The 20283-nt window shown below is 38.9% G+C and overlaps 1 protein-coding gene across 5 annotated transcripts in view; it reads right to left on the minus strand.

Annotated features, from left to right (window-relative positions):
- Positions 1 to 565: 565 nt before the first annotated feature.
- LSm3 (U6 snRNA-associated Sm-like protein LSm3) overlaps positions 566 to 20283 on the minus strand; it is a 76593-nt gene continuing 56875 nt past the window's right edge. For 3 of the 5 annotated variants that reach the window (XM_090387204.1, XM_090387205.1, XM_090387207.1), the window contains exon 4: positions 566 to 738. In XM_090387204.1, coding sequence (XP_090243330.1) covers positions 655 to 738 — 84 coding nt within the window. In that variant the 3' untranslated portion in view covers positions 566 to 654. Of the gene's footprint in view, positions 750 to 20283 lie in introns of all 5 variants that reach the window. The other 2 variants (XM_090387203.1, XM_090387206.1) reach the window with 1 other exon arrangement.

Here is a 20283-nt window from a genome sequence, read left to right on the forward strand (position 1 = left end):
CTTCCTTAGCATGTATTTTATGAAAATTACAATCTACAGAAATTCAAGTCCACATCAAAAAAGTATTTTGTGTCTGCTTTGGCCCATACAGAGTACTAAAGTACTACACATTATAATAAATTAGCAGAAATCAACAAAAGCCAATGCTGATTTCTGACAATCAGTCACGTCTTGAAATAACTTTCCATGTTAGTGTAGATTTTTTCAGGCTCTTTCAGACAATACATATAAACAAGTTCAAGTGGTAATTTTATATCTAATGATTTCTTCAACTTTTTTTTTTTTTTGCTGCACCCAATTCTAAAAAACAAGAGCTTGTTTTTTTTTTTTTTTAATCAAGGTTAGGTCCATTTTCAGGCATCAAGTAACTGTGAAGTCTCAAACAACTTTTCCAAGCTTTTAGTCCTTGAGGGAAGTGTTTTCCAGATCAAGAAGGTAATACATTTCTGATATTTGTCCAAAAAATTACACATCTGAAATAGAGACATGATAATAAAAAAGATTAACACAAAGACATAGCTGAAACATTAAATTTTTCCCCCTCCTGTAAAAGGAATAGCATAAATCACAGAAAATACTTTTATTGAGTACTACAGAATAATGATTTTAATGATGAAATATAACCTGAAACTGTACATGTAAAGAATGACTAAATTATAAACCTCCTCGAACTGGAGGAGACACCAAGATGACACCATCACCTCGAACAAAGAGCATTGGGATGTTTCTCCTCGTTGTCTGAAAGTAAACTACATCCATGAGTAAACTAATTTTACCTGCACATATAGATATTCAACTAACAAAATTATCTTACTTAATAATACTATTTCTGGAATAAATTATTAAAAATAAGTTAGTGGAAACAAAAATAAGAGCGGTCGATTTATTAAGCATGCAGACCTAATAACAAGTAGTACTACCTTTAGTCCTCAGACCAGCCTCAAATCATAAAAGATGCTGGTCCATACAAAATTAATCATGTCCCTCCAGTTACCTCATATCACAGAACCCTATCACACGAATGGGCTGATTTGGTAGGTGAGCGAGTCAATGAAACCCCAGGGGCTCACATCTGGTGAGTATGGGCTTGGCACACCCAGGGTCCTAAGCTGGATATCATCATTCTTCTCTTTCTTGGTGATTCCCTTCTACTTTTGACTCTCTCTCTCTCTCTCTCTCTCTCTCTCTCTCAGGGTAACTCAGGAATTGTTTTTTGGCTGGTGCAGCATAAGTCACAGTCTTCCTTGCACCATACAGCTAATTAGCATTAGCATTAGTAGAGGCATTTGATGCAAGAAAGCAAGCTTATGCAGCATCAGCCAAAAAAAAATAATAATAATAAAAAAAAATAAATAAATAAATAAAAAATAACCACTTCCACTTTACCCCTTTGTTCGTTCGAAATACCTGTCCAGCTGAGCCTTAAACTTATTTAGGCTATCAACTTCCACGACAAGGGATGGAAGTCTATTCCAGCAACCAACCACCCGCTGGCTAAAGGCAAATTTCCTCACGTCTATCCTACATCTGTCTTTCCTCAATTTGAATTTATGCCCTCTCAGGTGATTATTCTGAGCAAGAGGAAGAATCCCATCAGCATTGAGCATGCTCAAACCATTCAAGGCTTTATACACCTCTATCAGATCACCTCGCCGCGGCCTAGTCTCCAGACACTGTAATTTGCAAAACGTAAGCCTTTCTTCGTAAGAGCACGCCTTTGTTCCATTCACTAATCTTGTTGCCCTTCTCTGTACTCATTCCAGCATCTCTACATCCTTCTTGAAATGAGGCCTCCAGACCTGTATACAGTACTCTAGGTGCAGTCTGACCATTGCCTTATACAAGGGAATAATCACCTCCTTATCCCTGCTAGAAAAATTCCTATATATCATCGACAATACACCATGAGCTACTCTTGCAGCCCATCTGCACTGCTCAGAAAACTTCATATCTGCCTGCACAACCATCCCCAGGTCCCTTTCATTCTCTACTACTGTCAGTGTAGTACCACAGAGTTGATAAGTTGCTCTGGGGTTGCTGTTTCCCATATGTAGTACTTGACATTTGTCAATGTTAAACTTCATTTGCCACTTCTCAGCCCATCTGCTCAACCTTTCCAGATCCTGTTGCAGTAGCATAGTGTCAGTAGTGTCCTTGACAACCCTGCCAACCTTCGTATCGTCTGCAAACTTGGACATTAAGCTTGATATACCATCATCAATATACCTGGTACATCTTGATATACCATAATAATAATAATAAGTATAGCAGAGTCATCTTAATTCTCATGGATAAATTCCCAAACGATGCAAGCCTTGTGACAAGGCACATTATCGTAATGGAAGTAACCATTACCAGATGGATAAATTGTGAGCACCAAGAATTGTGCGATGCATAAATGGCACTTAACAGTAACAAGATTCAAGTAAGGTGTAGCAATCACATGATCTGCAGGCATCTAACATGTGCAGACAAAGTATTCACACCTTGTACAATGAGCCCACTAAACCATGCTACTGTCACCATACCCTGATGCAAAGAATCCTGGTTCCAGAACAGAAAAATTATAACTAGAACTCTGGACCAGGCAAATTTTGTTCAGTCCTCAAATGCCCACTGTGGTTGTTGTTCTTGCCCACTATAACCATAGTTGCTTGTTTTTAGCTGAGAAGAGCAGAATCCAGTGAGATTGTCTGTTGTTATACCCAATTCGTGATAGGTTATGACTCGCTATGCTTTCTGATATACCCCCTCACAACATTGTTGCTGTTTTACTATGTGATCACATCATATCAATTGTAGCCCTGATAGATTTCTGCAATTCTTTTCATTCTCTGAAGCCCACTCATATCAAGCTGCGTATAGCCACAGGTTGCTAATGGTTGTAGGACCATTAGCAACCTGTGGCTATATCAGTATTCTCAAGACCAGTGTTTCTCAACCTTTTTGTAGCACACTACATCACTACTATATTCATATATTCACAAATGGGAAGTTATTTCTCTTTGATATATTTAATAATACACTTATTTGTATAGTTTAGTTAACAGATCTAGTATTAGGATTGAAATGTGATGTCACACTGACTGCCAGAAGGCAAAAGGTAAATAAACAATTTTTTGTTTGAATTAATTTTTATTATAAAATTTGGATTTATTAATTTTTTTTTTTTTAAATTTGCATTTTCTGCGGCACACTTTATTTGCATTTTCTGTGGCACACTTTATTTGCATTTTCTTGTGGAACACAGGTTGAGAAACACTGCTCTATACTGCCATATGTGGAGACTCTAACAGGACAGCAGTGTCAGTAGAAATTGCACAATCAATGACTGGTGCAGACTATCACACCACGCTTCCAACCACATAGGCTACACTGTTGAACAATTCTCTCACTGACTCTACTATAACTATACATGTTACTATATAATTACTATCCTAACAAAAGTCATGGGACACCCCATTTCCTTTTCACCAAAATAACGTGGAGGAAAATGCCTGTGCAAGTTACTGCTCAGGAACTAAACACTGTCGAGATAGTGTATGGTAAAGTGTTCAAGATATGAAAGTCCACAGGAGACAATGAGCTTAAGAAATTATCAGGTAAGCATAAAATACACTTACACAAGATGTGCCTTAGGACAACTTATTTCATCTCTCACCCTAGAGCAAAGCTTTTCAAATTGGGTGTTATGACACTCCAGGGTATCCCAAAGGGTGTCACCAAATTTTGGCATCATAGCATTGTTTTCTCTCTGATTTAATTTTCACTGTATATATATTGATGTAATGACTGATTAAAGTACAATTACTGAGTAATACATTAAAATTTTTCAACATTTATTTCTTTATGTGCCCAGTTATTTCTTCATGCTAAGCAGTCTGTCAGCTGTGGACTCTCTTTATTTCTCTTTGAAAGCTGACGTTCTCATTTTCAGATGACCTTGGTTAAGCTTGTTCTTAGCACCATACACCTCCCCCCCTCTCCCCCCTCTTGTTTATGTGTTTTCATCCAAAAGCAAAGTGCAAAAATGTGTAAACAAGAGTTTACATGTTCTTGTTTTTATCTTTAAGTTGATATTAAATGCATATTATTGAATTTACCATCACTTTAAAGATGAGGAATAGAAAGGGTGAGAATGCTGAATACTTACAAAATTCTGGCTAGGATATCAAATTATTTTTTTGCACATGAACAGCGTGCTGGTATCAAAAAAGATGGGAAAGACTTGCCTAGAAAATGTGAGTCTGGAGCTGAAACCAGCTACAGGCAATCCAAACACAGGCAGAGTTACATGGGTGTTTTTTTTAAAAACATAGCAGGATGCCATACTGAACAACCCTGAATATGGCAGCAAAGAGGAAAGTATTAGTAGTAATACTAATTGCTAATTATGAGAACACTGCTGGACTCAAAAGAGATATCCGTTGGATTGGAAAAATGCCAAGACATAAAAGCGGTTCTATTAATCAGTACCAAGCAGAGCTCTTTCAGGATGACTTAAACAGGCTGTAAGAACAGCCAGAAAAGGCTGTTTTAATATGGCAAAATGCAAGGTTTATACATGGGGAATAGCAACCCCGAAATAAATTATACAATTGGTGGGACTGAATTAAAAGCAGTAGAAGAAGAAAGGGATCCGGGAGTTATAATACAGGCAGATATGAAATTTTCTGAGCAGTGCAAACAGGCAGCCAGGAAAGCTTGTGTCCTATCGATGATTTATAGAATATTACCCAGGTGTCATAGTCCCACCGTATAAGGCAATTGTATGCACACCAAATCTGAAAAAAAGACACTGAGCTTCTTTGAAAGGATCCAAAGATGGGCAACTCACATGGTGAGACCAGCAAAAGTGCAACCAGGCACCTCAGAGGTGACCTGATTGAGATTGATAAAGCTCTGAGAGGGGTCAGCAAAAGGAATAAAGGTGGAACTTTCACTGAAACTTTCACTGAAAATTCAAAATTCATTTTCTGTTTTCACTGAAAACAGAAAATTCCAGAACTCGGGGGCATAAATTCAAATTACAGGGGAGGAGATTTAGACCAGATTGTAGGAAGTTTTCTGTCAAGCAGCAAATTGTTGATTGCTGGAACAGGTTGCCTTCAGAGGTAGTTGATGAAGCTGACAGTTTTGAATAAATTCAAAGGGCAACTGGATGGATAGTTACCTATGTGTGGAGGGAACAATTTGTATTTTCTCATCTACATATATTTTTTTTTTTTGCTGGCCAATGCAGAAAATGCCTGTGGCTTCCTCGCACTATATGGCTGTTAGTATTACTACCATTGTAGCAGCCATATTTACATGATTATAATTACCTGATCTCTACTGGGCCCTTAAGTCTAGATGATCCTGCAATTCTTAGTCCATGATAAAATTTCTTTTCTCCATTTGCAGCAACAATGTAAAGATCATTGATATCAGTAACTCAAGATAATGCAACAAAATAGTGTGTGAAGGCTCAAGACCAATTCAACTACTGCAAGAAGTAAGAAGACTTTTAACTGCATTTCATTTATTGCAATTACTGCTCTTTTTGTCTATTGTGTTCATATCTCATTCATATTCACAGACTTCTAAAATCTATACCTTTGCAAGCCACAGACTTCTAAAATCATATCTTTGCAAAAAGAGCAGTAATTACAATAAATGAATTGCAGTTAAGTCTTCTTACTTCTTGTAGTAGTTGAATTGGTCTTGAGCCTCCGCAACCAGTAGTGACTACCCCATTATAATGAGGTAAAAGCTCCAGGTCCTGATGGTATTTTTCCACTTCTCAAAACCTGTGCTCCTGAACTTAACCCTGTTCTGTGTCATCTTTTTTTCACTTTCTTATTCCAAAGGTGTTTTTCCTTCTGCTTGGAAATTTGCTCATGGTTTTGTTAAGGGGAAGTCTTGCCTCACCAATTTGATTGGATACTATGATACAGTCACAAAAGAACTGGATGCAGGGAATAACTTTGATATTATATACGTGGATCTTAGAAAGGCTTTTGATACTGTTGCACATGAAAGACTGCTGCACAAATTGCAGCAGTGTGGCATTGGAGGCAAATTGCTGCTATGGATAAAGGGGTGGTTGAAGGGGAGAAGACAGCCAGTGGTATTCAATGGACACTGCTCATCATGGACTAATGTTATTAGTGGAGTCCCTCAGGGTTCAGTGTTGGGTCCATTATTGTTTTCTCTATTTATAAATAATATTGATGATGTATATCAAGCTTAATGTCCAAGTTTGCAGACGATACAAAGGTTGGCAGGGCTGTTAAGGACACTACTGATGCTATGCTGCTGCAACAGGATCTGGAAAGGTTGAGCAGATGGGCTGAGAGGTGGCAAATGAAGTTTAACATTGACAAATGTGAATGTAAAATCATATCTTTGCAAAAAAGAGTCTTCTAAATAACCTTCTATCTTATGATTTGCCAACAGTTTTTTGTAATTGGATATCCAGTTTTCTCCCTGACTGCTCACTGCGGGTGATGGTAGATGGCTCTGTATCTTCCAACTTCTCCACTAATGCTGGTGTTCCCGAAGGTTCAGTTATTGCTAATCTCTCTTAGCATAACCACATTACAAATATTGCTTCCCCTGCATCAAAAATAAAAAACGCCATGTGTACCCTGTACGCACGAAAGATGTTTTACATTATGTGAAAACAACCTTGGCTTGGACAAGGTTAAAGGGGTTTAGTATGAAAAGAATCTGAATAGGTTTAACATTTTAAAGCATTCATTTATTTTTTGACAGTTCCATGAATTTGAGGTTGCAATACATGCTCAATATGTAATTTAATTACAATGGGCTTGTGATAGCTAAAATATGATACACTTGAGATTGTAAAGAGTATAAATGTCTTTGAAACACAGCATCAATTATAGTTCCATGATTACTAGTCGATACAGATCTAGAAGTATTTAACATTAGTTCAAATTTATTTTCTAAGAATTCAGTCAAAGGTTTGGATTGAGTATCTGCAAACATTGAAATCTCCAATAAGTGTCATTGGTATTCAGTCGCATTTCTTGGGAGAAAATTATTGTAGCAGTTTGTTGATAAATTTGTTGTTTGTTGATAAATCACTTCCATATGAGAAGTAACAACATGAGTAAGATTTTCTTTTATGATAAACAGCTACACCACCAGCTTGTTGATCTTCTCGTTTAAATTGAACAACACAATCGAAGTTAGATATGCTTACTTCTTTGTTATTTAGCCACATTTTGGAAAGTAGAAGTAAACTGAACTGTTGTGTTACTGCATCAGTGCGATTGTCATTGTGAGCACGTAAACTTTGACAATTTAACATTAGAATGAAAAGATCTTGTTGTTTACTGATGAACTCGTATAAAGTAACTTGCATGGTAAAAAGAGGATTACTCGACAACTTGGTCATTTTGGGTTGAAGTGCAAGAGTGGATGTAGCGTTCTTAGTCTATGATAAAATTTCTTTTCTCCATTTGTAGCAACAATGTAAAGATCATTGATATCAGTAAATCAAGATAATGCAACAAAATAGTTGTTGTTCGTGACACTCCTTGTATTCATAAACAACAGAATCGAAAGTACCTCCCTGAGATTTATGGATGGTAATAGCACAAGCTGGTATTAGTGAAAAATGATTTTGTTTAGCAGAGATTGTTCTGTTGCTATTCAACAAAACACACTTACTACTTCTTGCAATCGGTACAGCTTCTAAATCAATTTCTCTAACCATAGCAAACCGACGAGCCTTTGTCCTAGCAGGACTCACAAAGTCGAAGCTGGTTGTTGCATATACTATGTCTAGCCAGTTCAGGAATCAATTGAAAATCCTCAGGTAATTCATTTGAACTCAAATCGTCTGGATCAAAATCTTCAGGAAGTTCTTGAATTATATTCAAGGAACCACTAGGTGGCAGTGATCACAGTGTGCTAAATTTCTGTTTATACTCCGGGACGACCAAACGGTCAGAGGAGTTCACAAGATAGACAGAGTGCAAGAAACAGCACCGTATTCAGCAGTCACGGGCTTGAACCCCGGTCACTCAAGGCACATGTACTTATGCACCCGCGTGCCTGACCACTAGGCTACGGCGGCCTCACACAGTGTGCTGAAGTGGGATTTACTCAAAGAGGTAACTACCGTCAGGGCTAAAGGGGATGGGTTATTGCTTTCGTAAAGGTGACTACGATGGTCTGAGACAGTATTTAAATTCTATACAGTGGGACCAACTGATGATGTTACCAACAGCAAATTTAAAATGGGAAGCATTCAAAGAACTTATATTGGAAGCTACTAGGCTTTATATACCAACTAAGAAATATTGTGCAAGGTTCAGGCCTAAATGGATATCAGATGAATTAATGAGACATATGGCAGAGAAGAAAAATCCATGGGATACATATAAATTAACATGTGACACAGAAGCCTATGATAGATATAAGTTGATCTGTAACCAAGTTACAAAAGAGGTTAGGTAGGCGAAGGCAGATTACGAGAAATATTTGGCAAGGGATGGAAAGAAAAACAGCAAGGAGTTCTTTACTTATGTAAACTCTAGAAGGAAGGGGATGAATCAGATTGGTCCACTTGATATCGATAGTTCAACTGTTCATGATCCTGCTCAGGTAGCTAACACACTAAATCAATTTTTTTGCATCTACATTCACAGATGAGGAGTTATTCAGGAAGGGGAATGCCATAGATGAAGAAAACACTGGCAGTGAGCTAGATGATCTTGTAATAATTGAGAGTAAAGTGGAGGAGAAATTGTTGAAGATAAATACAAGAAAGGCACCTGGGATGAATGGGATCTATCCAGTTATATTAAAGGAGGCAGCAAAGGAAGTAAGCAATCCGTTAGCCATAATTATGAGAGCTTCCATGGACTCAGGGGAGGTACCCACAGACTGGAGATGTGTAAATGTAACCGCAATTCACAAAGGAGGATCCAAGGCTGACACAAGTAATTATAGACCTGTGAGTTTAACTTATGTTCCAGGAAAATTAATGGAAGCACTGGTTAAAGCACTGCAGGATCATCTTGATAAAAATTCAGTTATAGCTCAGACACAGCATGGATTTGTTAAGGGGAAATCTCGCCTGACCAATTTGATTGGATACTATGATGCAGTCACAAAAGAGCTGGATGTAGGGAATAACTTTGATATTATATACTTGGATCTTAGAAAGGCTTTTGATACTGTTGCACATGGAAGACTGCTGCACAAATTGCAGCAGTGTCACATTGGAGGCAAATTGCTGCTATGGATAAAGGGGTGGATGAGGGGGAGAAGACAGAGAGTGGTAATCAATGGACACTGCTCATCGTGGACTAATGTTATTAGTGGTTCAGTGTTGGGTCCATTATTGTTTTCTCTATTTATAAATAATATTGATGATGTATATCAAGCTTAATGTCCAAGTTTGCAGACGATACAAAGGTTGGCAGGGCTGTTAAGGACACTACTGATGCTATGCTGCTGCAACAGGATCTGGAAAGGTTGAGCAGATGGGCTGAGAGGTGGCAAATGAAGTTTAACATTGACAAATGTAAAGTACTATATATGGGAAACAGCAACCCCAGAGTAACGTATCAACTCTGTGGTACTGCACTGACAGTGGCAGAGAATGAAAAGGACATTTGGATAATTGTGCAGGCAGATATGAAGTTCTCTGAGCAGTGCAGACGGGCGGCAAGAGTAGCTCACTGTGTCTTGTCAATGATATACAGGAATTTTTCTAGCAGAGATAAGGAGGTGATTATTCCCTTGTTGTTGTTGTTGTTATTTGGTTTTTAGGAGCATAAGCAACTAAGGCCATATTGCTCCGAGGATATGCGATGGTCATTCCCTGACCTTTCCGCATCCTCCGTATTTGGTGATCACGGGCTCGAACCCCGGTCTAATCAAGAAGCGTGTGCTACGCACTGCCGCTCCTGCCCCCCTGGCTACGGAGGTGCCTTATTCCCTTGTATAAGGGAATGGTTAGGCCACACCTTGAGTACTGTATACAGGTCTGGAGGCCTCATTTCAAGAAGGATGTAGAGCTGCTGGAACGAGTACAGAGAAGGGCGACAAGATTAGTGAATGGAACAAAGGGTTGCCTTACGAAGAAAGGCTTTTCAAACATGGTTTGAAAATTTTTGTAGTCCATTTTAGGTTTAGCTTTTCAAGGAACAATTCCATGATGAGTTCAGGCATGGTTTGAGGAACCAATTTTGAAACAAATAAATATGATCGTTATTGTAAGGTTCAGTGGCACACACAGGTACCATGATTTTACAATACCCTTCATGGCACCATGCCAGGAGTTAAACAGAGGGGTTTGAACTGAGGAAGAAGAAATCACCTTTGTTTAGCACTACTACTTGTATCTATTATCATGTATCATGTATCTATCAGAGGATGGGTGAGCACAAAATAAGAAACCAAAATATCTATCTCTATCTCTCTCTGGTTAGCCTTTATTTGAGTCCAGTCCAGCTGTCAGAGAACTTTTAACAGAGTCTGTGAAGTTAATTGAGGTAACAGTTGAGGAAAGAATGGTTATGATAGCCATGTAGCACCACTATATGGCTATCATAATCATTACAAAATGCCCACATTGCAAATGATGGTGTCTAATAGAGGATGGGTGAGCACAGAATAAGAAACCAAAATATCTATCTCTCTCTGGTTAGCCTTTATTTGAGCCCAGTCCAGCTGTCAGAGAACTTTTTAATAGAGTCTGTGAAGTTAATTGAGATAATAGTTGAGGACAAATGTAAGAGAAAAATGCATGGGATGCATATAAATTGTCAAGCGACTCAGAAGCCTATGGCAGATATAAGCTAGTCTGTAATCAGGTCACAAAGGAGGTTAGGCAGGCAAAGGCAGATTACGAGAAATCTTTGGCAAAAGATGCTAAGAAAAACAGCAAGGATTCCTTTACTTATATAAACTCTAAAAGGAAGGGGATGAATCTGATTGGTCCACTGGATATCGATGGTTCGGCTGTTGATGATCCTGCTCAGATAGCAAACAAACTGAATAAGTATTTTGCATCTACATTTACACATGAGGAGTTATTAAGGTTTGAAAATGGCAGAAGGCTATCAAAGATTTGTAATAACTGAGAGCAAAGTGGAGGAGAAATTGTTGAAGTTAAACATAAGAAAGGCACCTGGGGTGGATGAGATCTATCCAGTTATATTAAAGGAGGCGGCAAAGCAACTAAGCAAACCCTTAGCCATAACTATGAGAGCATCCTTGGACTCAGGGGAGGTCCCCACAGACTGGAGATGTGCAAATGTATCCCCAATTCACAAAGGGGGATCGAAGGGTGACACGAGTAATTACAGACCAGCTAGTTTAACTTCTGTTCCGGGTAAAATAATGGAGTCACTGGTTAAAGATGCATTGCAGGATCATCTAGACAAGACTGCAGCAATAATTCAGACACAGGGGTTTGTTAAGGGAAAGTCTTGTCTGACAAATTTTATAGGATATTATGATGTGGTTACAAAGGAACTTAATGCAAAAAATATTTTTGATATCATATATTTATATTTCAGGAAAGCTTTTGACACTGTTGTGCATGGAAGACTATTGTACAAATTGAAGCAGAATGGTATTAAGGGTAAGTTGCTACAATGGATAAAAGGATGGTTGAGTGGGAGAAGGTGGGTGGTAATTAATGAGTGCTGCTCTTTGTGGACTAATGTTATTAGTGGAGTCCCACAGGGTTCGGTTTTGTGTTCACTGTTGTTTTGTATATTTATCAATGATATTGATGAAGGTATATCAGGCTTAGTGTCATAGTTTGCAGATGATACAAAGGTTGGCAGGGTTGTTAATGACAGTAATGGCAGTGTGCTACTGCAACAGGACCTAGATAATTTGGGCAGATGGGCTAAGAAGTGGTAACTGAAGTTTAACCTTGACAAATGCAAAGTACTCCATATGGGTAGAAGTAACCTCAGAGAAACGTACCAACTGTGTGGTACTACACTTAAGGTGGTAGAAAATGAAAAAGACCTGGGAGTAATTATGCAGTCAGATATGAAGTTTTCTGAGCAATGCAGACAGGCTGCCAGGGCAGGTCATGGAGTTTTGTCAATGATATATAGGAATTTTGCTAGCAGGGAGAAGGAGGTGATTGTCCCTCTGTATAAGGCAATGGTCAGGCCACACCTTGAGTACTGCGTAGGTCTGGAGGCCTCATTTTAGGAAAGATGTAGATTTGCTTGAGCGTGTACAGAGAAGGGCAACAAGATTGGTGAGGGGAATGTAGGGATCCTCTTACCAAAGAGGCTTAAATTATGCAAATTGCAGTGGCTGGAGACTAGGTACCTGCGCAGTGACCTGATTGAGGTGTTTAAGGCCTTGAATGGGTTGAGAACACTGAATTCTGAAGGGATTCTTCCATTTGTTCAGATTACAAACCTAAGGGGGCATAAATTCAAATTAAGGAAAGACAGATGTGCAGAAACTTGCCTTTAGCCAGCGGGTGGCGAACTGCTGGAACAAACTTCCATCTGTCGTTGTAGAAGTTGATAGGTTAAATAAATTAAAGGAGGAACTGGACAGGCATTTGGAGGAAATGGTGTGATTTTTTTTTTTTTTTTGATTTTTTTTTCCCGGCTGATGCTGCATAAGCTCATACACTTGCTTTCTTGCATCATATGCCACGTCGACTGGACCGGTGGGTAAAGTGCCTGCCTGGCAACCCAAAGGTCGCGGGTTCGATTCCTGCCTCGGGCTTGGATCAAAGTACTGCAAAAACCTTGGGAGGTACATTATGGCCACAGAAGCCTATGCGCCAAGAACTACCAAAAAAAAAAAAAAAAAATCACATGCCACTGCTACAATGTGGTTGCCAGGCTATGTGCTGATATTTTCATAAGTTCCACAGGATGGGCTCCTAATAAGAGGTTAGATTCCTCTGTACTTACCTGGGGGTTGACATGGTGCTGTATATCATTGTTTCTGAAGCTGTTCGTGTGTGTTCTGACAGAATCAACAATGACTTTGGCTTGGTAGACTGACATTCAGCAAAAGGTGCTGGCCTGTCTGAGGAACAGGCTTGGGTCAGTGGCTTCTGGGGTTTGCCTATCAGTTTGACTTCTGGTACATGCTGGTTTTGATGAACTGTACTGCAATTAGAAGTGGCAGCGATATAGAAAAGGGGTTGGCAACCTGTGGCTCGCAAGATGTATGCAGCTCTTTGAGCATTTAACTGTGGCTCCTTAACTTTTAGCCTACATGAAGCAAAGCTTGAAATGGAGTTAGAGGACTTAAAAATCAAAGCCATGGGGAGTACAAGACTAAAATGCCTTGAAACTGAAATTGAGGATTTCGAGAGGCAGAAGGCTGCCCTTGCAATTCTACATAAATGGATGCAATACTACATAAATAGATGGTTTGAAAAAGCAAGACCAAATTGTATTTGATGTATGGTTCAGCTTACCGGACACGTATATAAATTTGAAAATATTTGCGTTTACACTTCTCTCAGTTTTTGGTTCAACGAATTTCTGTGGGCAAATATTTTCGAACGTGCACTATATTTAAAAATAAATAAAGAAACCGTCTGAACAATGAGAGTCTCTCAGCATGCTTAAAGATGAAAATTACAGCATATTTCCCTAATTTTGAGAGACTCGCTCAAAACGTTCAGCAGCAAAAGTCATTGATTAGAAATATTATTAATAAATAATATTTCAACATATACATATTTTTAATAAAACTGGATTAGCATTAGTAAAGGCATATGATGCAAAAAAAGCAAGCTTTTACAGCATCAGCCAAAAAAAAAAAACAACCCTTTCTCATTTCACCCATCCACTCGTTCCAAATGTTTGTCTAGTTCTGCCTTGAATCTATTAAAGCCATCACCTTCTACAATGATAGATGGAAATTTGCTCAATCAACCACCCCGCTGGCTAAAGGCAAAATTCCGCACATCCATCCTACAATTGTCCTTCCTCAATTTGAATTTATGCCCTCCCAAGCAATCATTCTGAGCAAGCGGAAGAATCCCATCAGCACTGAGCATGCTCAAACCATTCAAGGACTTATACATCTCAATCAAATCACCTCGCAGGTGTCTAGTCTCCAGCCACTGTAATTTGTAAAACTTAAGCCTTTCTTCGTAAAAGCCACCTTGCTCCACTCACACTAATCTTCTTGCCCTTCTCTGTACTCGTTCCAGCAGCTCTATATCCTTCTTAAAATGAGACCTCCAGACCTGTATAAGGCACTCAAGGTGTGGCTTGACCATTGGCTTATACAAGAGGACAATCATCTCCTTATCCCTGATAGAAAAATTCCTGTATATCATTGACAAGACATCATGAGCTACTCTTGCAGCCCATCTGCACTGCTCAGAGAACTTCATATCTGACTGCACAATCACCCCCGGGTCCTTTTCTTCTCTACCATCGGTGTAGTACCACACAGTTGATACGTTACTCTAGGATTACTGCTTCCCACATGCTGTACTTTGCATTTGTCAATGTTAAACTTCAGTTGCCCATCCGCTCAACTTTTCTACATCTTGTTGCAGTAGCATACTGTCTTTAACAACCGTGCCAACCTTCACATCGTCTGAAAACTTAGATATTAAGGCCCTCTTACCAGGAAGAGGGCCAAAGTACAACCCAAAATCAACACATTTTCCATGATTAAATTCATCAATTAAATTAAATCAATTAAAATCAATTTAGATCAATTAAATTCATGATTTTAATTGGAATTTTAAGTTTAATTTTGATACATAAGTAGTTACCACATAATTATATACGTATGTAATGCAGAATATTTTATATGTACAAATATTTGAATATTAAATATTTTGACCGACATTTGTGCATCTTTTCACTACCGTTTATTATTGATTAGGAAATATCCTATGGCACCAACCACAACTCACAAATACATATGTTACCTTATGGGAATGTGGCGCTCGCTTAGCATGGATTCACTTAGCACTCTGTTTTTCTGGAACGAATTATCAGCGTTAAGCGGGGGTCACCTGTATGATGAGAGCCTTGTCGATAAATTCGGCTCTGGAGAGATTGTGCAAGGCTCAATGGGTAGAATTTTTTTCAGGCTGGTCTGTGCTTGTTGACAGGAGAGACTGCTTCTACAGCGATGGGGTATGCTTAAATAGAAAGGATGCCAGAATATTTGCTGATGCTATCGAGGCAGTGTTAGGTGGGTCGGAAAACTGCTATCTTGGGGGGAGATACATAGACTAAAAGGTTAACAATAAAGTGGCTGCAGGCAGAGGCAAAAGTGATTCTTGCACTGCTTCTATTGGAATGAGTAGCAGCCTGGAAAGCAAGACAATGGAGATTTCCAGGACTGCTGGGAGTCATAGTGAAACAAATAATTATGTGGGCTGTGTTAAGGTAACTAAGAGTAGGAACAGGCGCATGTATACTTACATGTACACTAATGCTAGGAGTATAGTTAATAAATTTGATGAGCTTGAAGTGCTAGTCAAGACACCAAAGGCAGATATTGTTGGGATATCAGAGATGTGGTATCACACAGATATAAGCAGTGCAGAATTGGATTTGGGGAGTACAATGTGTACAGAAAGGATAGGCAGGAAGGGTTATGCTGTTAGTTAAGAAACACAAAATCTAAGGAAGTGCATCCAATTGATGTTGGCGGATAATGCAATGTTGACTCTGTTTGGTGTGACATAACCACAGGGAAAGGAAAAATGAGAGTAGGTGTGTGTGTGTGTGTGTGTGTGTGTGTGTGTGTGTGTGTGTGTGTGTGTGTGTGTGTGTTATAGGCCTAATGAATCTGATGAGTATCATGAGCAATTGTGCAGTGAAATAAAATGGGCCAGTAAATCGGAATGTCTTATATAATGGGGGATTTTAACTTTCCAGATATTGACTGGAACTTGTGGATTGGTCACTCGCACACTAGCAACACTTTTATGGATTTACTAGGTGACTGTTTCTACAGTCATCTAATAAATCCACATGAATAAATCCAAACGCATGAATAATCACTGCTGATTATCAGCAGTGATTATTCATGCATTAAGAATTTGCAGATAAAGGAACCACTGGGTGACAGTGATCACAATGTACTGATGTGGCAATTACTTAAAGATGTTGTTGTTATGGAGGTTTAATGGCACATAAGCTGCTATGGCTATAATGTGCCTATTCACTTACTATATTAAGAGATGAGAAACTTCGGTAAAGTCAGAAGAAATTCGGAAATCAGAAATTATCAAAAAGCCCAGTTTGCTTGACGAAGTTAAAAAATTCGGAAATATTTGCCTTATCACCAATAAGATTTTCAAGGGTTATTGATTTACAAAGATTAACCAGTGACAGCAAGGTTGAAGTTTAATTGTCTTGTTTGGAGTAGGGACAGTCAATGAGAATATGTTTGAGAGTCAAATTGTTAGAACAATGTGGGTACTGTGGTGGATTATCTCCTGTGAGTCAACGAGGGTGGGTCAGATAGGTATGACCGTTTCTTGCCCTTGAAAGGACTACTTCTTGTCGTCTTGATGGAGTGCCAAATTTTCGAATCTTGTTTAAACTGAAAGAGTTTATTATTAGTCTGAGAGTGCCAGAGTGCTGTCCATTCTGATAGGCAAGTGGCATGAACTGTTAGTGCATAATCTGATGCTGGAACAGGTATATTGGTTAAATCTAAGATGGTTGGATTTTTTGCAGCTTTATCAGCCAGTTCATTGCCTAAAATACTGGAATATACTGTAATCCAACAAAAAGTGGCCAGTTGGTGGCGTTCTTTAATTTGTAGTAATAAGCTTCTGATTTCATCTAGAACTGGGTGAGCTTTACATAAGAAATTACGTAATGCCATGACTAAGCTGAGGGAATCAGTGTAAATAACAAATTTTAAGGAACAATCAGAATAGAGATTTTCTAAAGCTAGTTTGATTGCATATAATTCAGCTGAGAAGATACTGAATTCGGATGGAAGGAATGCTGAAATAATGGTATTTGAGAACACTGCAGCGGCTCCAACATTTGAATTTGATTTAGAGCCATCTGTATAAATTGGGGAAAAATCAATATATCTTTGAGTGTGAACTGCATGAAATTGTTTGACATTTGATGCTTTTCTTTCTCCATTGACAGAGGTAAGTGTCACAGGTTGGAAGAGTAGGAGCAATCTGTTGTACAGAACAGATGGAAACATTCCAAACCAGATAGCAAAAACCAGCTGGTTTTACTATGTTCTGTATAAGTTTTCTAATGGTGGATTGAAAAGGTATGAGTGAACGGGATGAGAGGCACAATTTTGTATCTTGACAGCATACTTCAGTAACAGTGTTTTCCTGCTTAAAATTAGCGGGGGCTCGTGAGCACCAATGTGGAGACGCTGGCGACATTCTGAATGCACCAACTGCAATTCTCAAAGCACTGTGTTGAACGGGATCAAGCCAGCGTAATGCATTCTTTCTGGCCGAATCATAGATGGGAGCACCATAATCTAGGTGGGATCTGATTAATGTTCTGTATAACCGAAGCAGAGAGGTACGATCTGCCCAATCATTTGGGCGGATAAAGCTCTGAGTATGTTTAACTTTTTTAGACAGGAAGTCCGTACATTTTTAATATGATCCAGAAAATTTAACTTATTGTCAAGGGTTAATCCTAGAAATCTGATGTTACTGGTGACCGGGACAGAGACGTTTGAAATTCAAAGTACAGGATCTGGATGAAGTTTGCGTTGTCTACAAAAATGGATAGCAACTGTTTTCTGCTGCAAGAGTCGATAGCCATTGAGGCTCGCCCATTGTTGTATTTTATTAAGTGATAGCTGAAGCTGTCTTTCAATAGATCTCATGTTTTGGAATGACAAGAGATGGAAAGGTCATCTGCATGAAGGTATGCAGACTCAACTGTATTTGGAAGCTGTTTAGTGATAGAATCAATTCTAAGAGCAAAAAGAATGGCACTCGGTACTGATCCCTGTAGAACACCTTACTGAATGAACGTTGCGGAGAGGGTATATGTTGGTATCGAACTTGAAATGATCTAGTATGTAGAAATTTCTGAACAAATATAAGAAGGTTGCCCCGTAGTCCAAGAAAGTAAAGATCACTAAGTATACCATGCCGCCAGGTGGTATCAAAAGCCTTCTCTATATCTATTGAAACCATTACTAGATGTTCATGTTTAACAAAAGCATTACGAATGGCAAATTCAGCCTTCACCATAAAATCTAAGCATGATCTATTTTGACGAAAGCCATATTAATTATGGCTTATTAGCTGTTCCAACTCAATTATCCAGACAAGTCTTCTGTGGATAATTTTGTCAAGGATTTTGCTGAGGCAGCTTGAGAGAGACATGGGTCTATAGCTACGGCGGTTGGATGGATCTTTCCCAGGTTTCAGGAATGCCAAAACAGTAGAGTGATGCCAAGAAGCTGGAAAAACATTTTCTAAAAATATACGATTGTAAAAGACCAGGAGAAGGCGCAAAGCTTTGTCATCAAGATGTTGTAGCATGATGTAATAAATCCCATCTGGCCCTGTAGCATCATTACGGGCTGTTCTAATGGCATGCAAAAGTTGCAGAGGTTTGTTATATGGGAGAAGGCAGGCAGTTTGAAAATTAATAGCATGCTTCTCTTTAGCATTTTTAATTCTTTGGAATGAGATAGTATAGGCTGATGCTGCTGAGATTTCAGCAAAAGTATTGCCTATATCTAAGGGATAAGATAGATCTGGCCATTCCAGGAGAAGACTGGAGAAGGTATGGTAGGAAACTTACCAGACAGCTGTAATTTTTTTCCATATTATTTTGGGATCACTGATTTTGTTAAAAGTGGATTCAAAACGAGTCCAGGATTCTTTCTTTGCTTGCATTTGTATGAAATGTGTTTTTGCCCTTAATTTCTTATAATTAATGAGATTGACTGTGCTTAGACATTACCAAAATAAATTCCAGGCTTTATTTTTTGCTCTCTTTGCTTTGGTGCATTCCTCATTCCACCAGTAATTATAATGCTTTCGGCCTGGGGGATTTGACAGTGGTATTGTGCCTTTAGTCACTTTAGAAGATGCAATGTGATGTAATCTGTCACATTATCAATATGCTGGAGGAAGATTTTTTCCTTATAAAGAGCGATTGATGACTGAAATTTTGCCCAGTCTGCTCGGACAAATTTCTATTTTCTGAGTTGAAGGAGTCAGTGATTTCAGAAAGTTGCATACTATTGGGAAGTGGTCACTGCCCATGGAATCATTTATTACATACCACTCTATGGTTGGGACCAGTACTGGTGAACAAACTGAGAGATCTATTGCTGAGGTGTGTCCTGTTGGGAGCTGTACATGTGTCGGTGCACCAGTATTGAGCATAGTGAGATTTAGTGCCTCTAAAAAGTTTTCAATTAGACGACCCCTTCTATCTAATTTAGGAGAGCCCCATAAGGGGTGGTCCTGTTAAAGTCCCCTAATATACAGAGGTGGAGGTATCCGTATAAAGAGGTCTTCAAGATCTTTTAAAGAGTAAGTACGGTTTGGGGGTAGGTAGATGGAGACAAGTGTTATTGCACTATAGGGAGTTATACGAACAGCAACAGCTTCTATTTCAGCTTGAAGTGGGATAAGTTTAGTTGGGATCTTTGAATTTACTAGGATTGCCACATCACCATGGGCAGCATTAGCTGTATTTTGATCTCTTCAATAAAGGCAACAGTTCTTTATTGAAGGAGAAATTTGTGAGGTTAGGTAAGTTTCCTGTAAACTGGAGAATATCGGTTAATTAGGTATTGAATATCGTCAGTGTTGCAACGAAAGCCTCTGCAATTCCATTGCTTTGGTGCATTCCTCTAAATGAACCACAGCATTGTAAGATGCTGTGGTTCATTTAGGTTTAGCTGAGGATGATTCATCTGACTGTTTTTTGTTTAAGGAGCATTTTTTTTCGGTCTTTTTTTTTGGGAAGGTGGGGCATCCAGTATCCACAGTGTTGTTTGCGTGAAGTTCCAGTATGGGTTCCTCGTGATCTGAGTGTACATCTACTTCCATACTATCGGTGGATGATTCAGGTTTCTTGTTGTCTTCAGTAGTTTTGAATTTTTCTTTGTCATGCGTGACGGTCTGAGTATCAACTGGGACACTGATTGGAGTGTTGGTCGCTTCATTGGTTTTAGTTTGATGTGTGTGTCTTTTCCAGAGTTTGATAATGTATTTTTAACCCAGTTAGCTAGAGATATGCTGGGAGGTATTGATACATCTGTTGAATGGAAGCTTCGAGTGTGAGATGCATATGAACGACTGGGCATGGTCAA

The sequence above is a fragment of the Mastigoproctus giganteus genome, chromosome 13, assembly GCF_048544385.1.
Source record: "Mastigoproctus giganteus isolate SK-2022 chromosome 13, ASM4854438v1, whole genome shotgun sequence".
Taxonomy (NCBI): Eukaryota; Metazoa; Arthropoda; class Arachnida; order Uropygi; family Thelyphonidae; genus Mastigoproctus; species Mastigoproctus giganteus.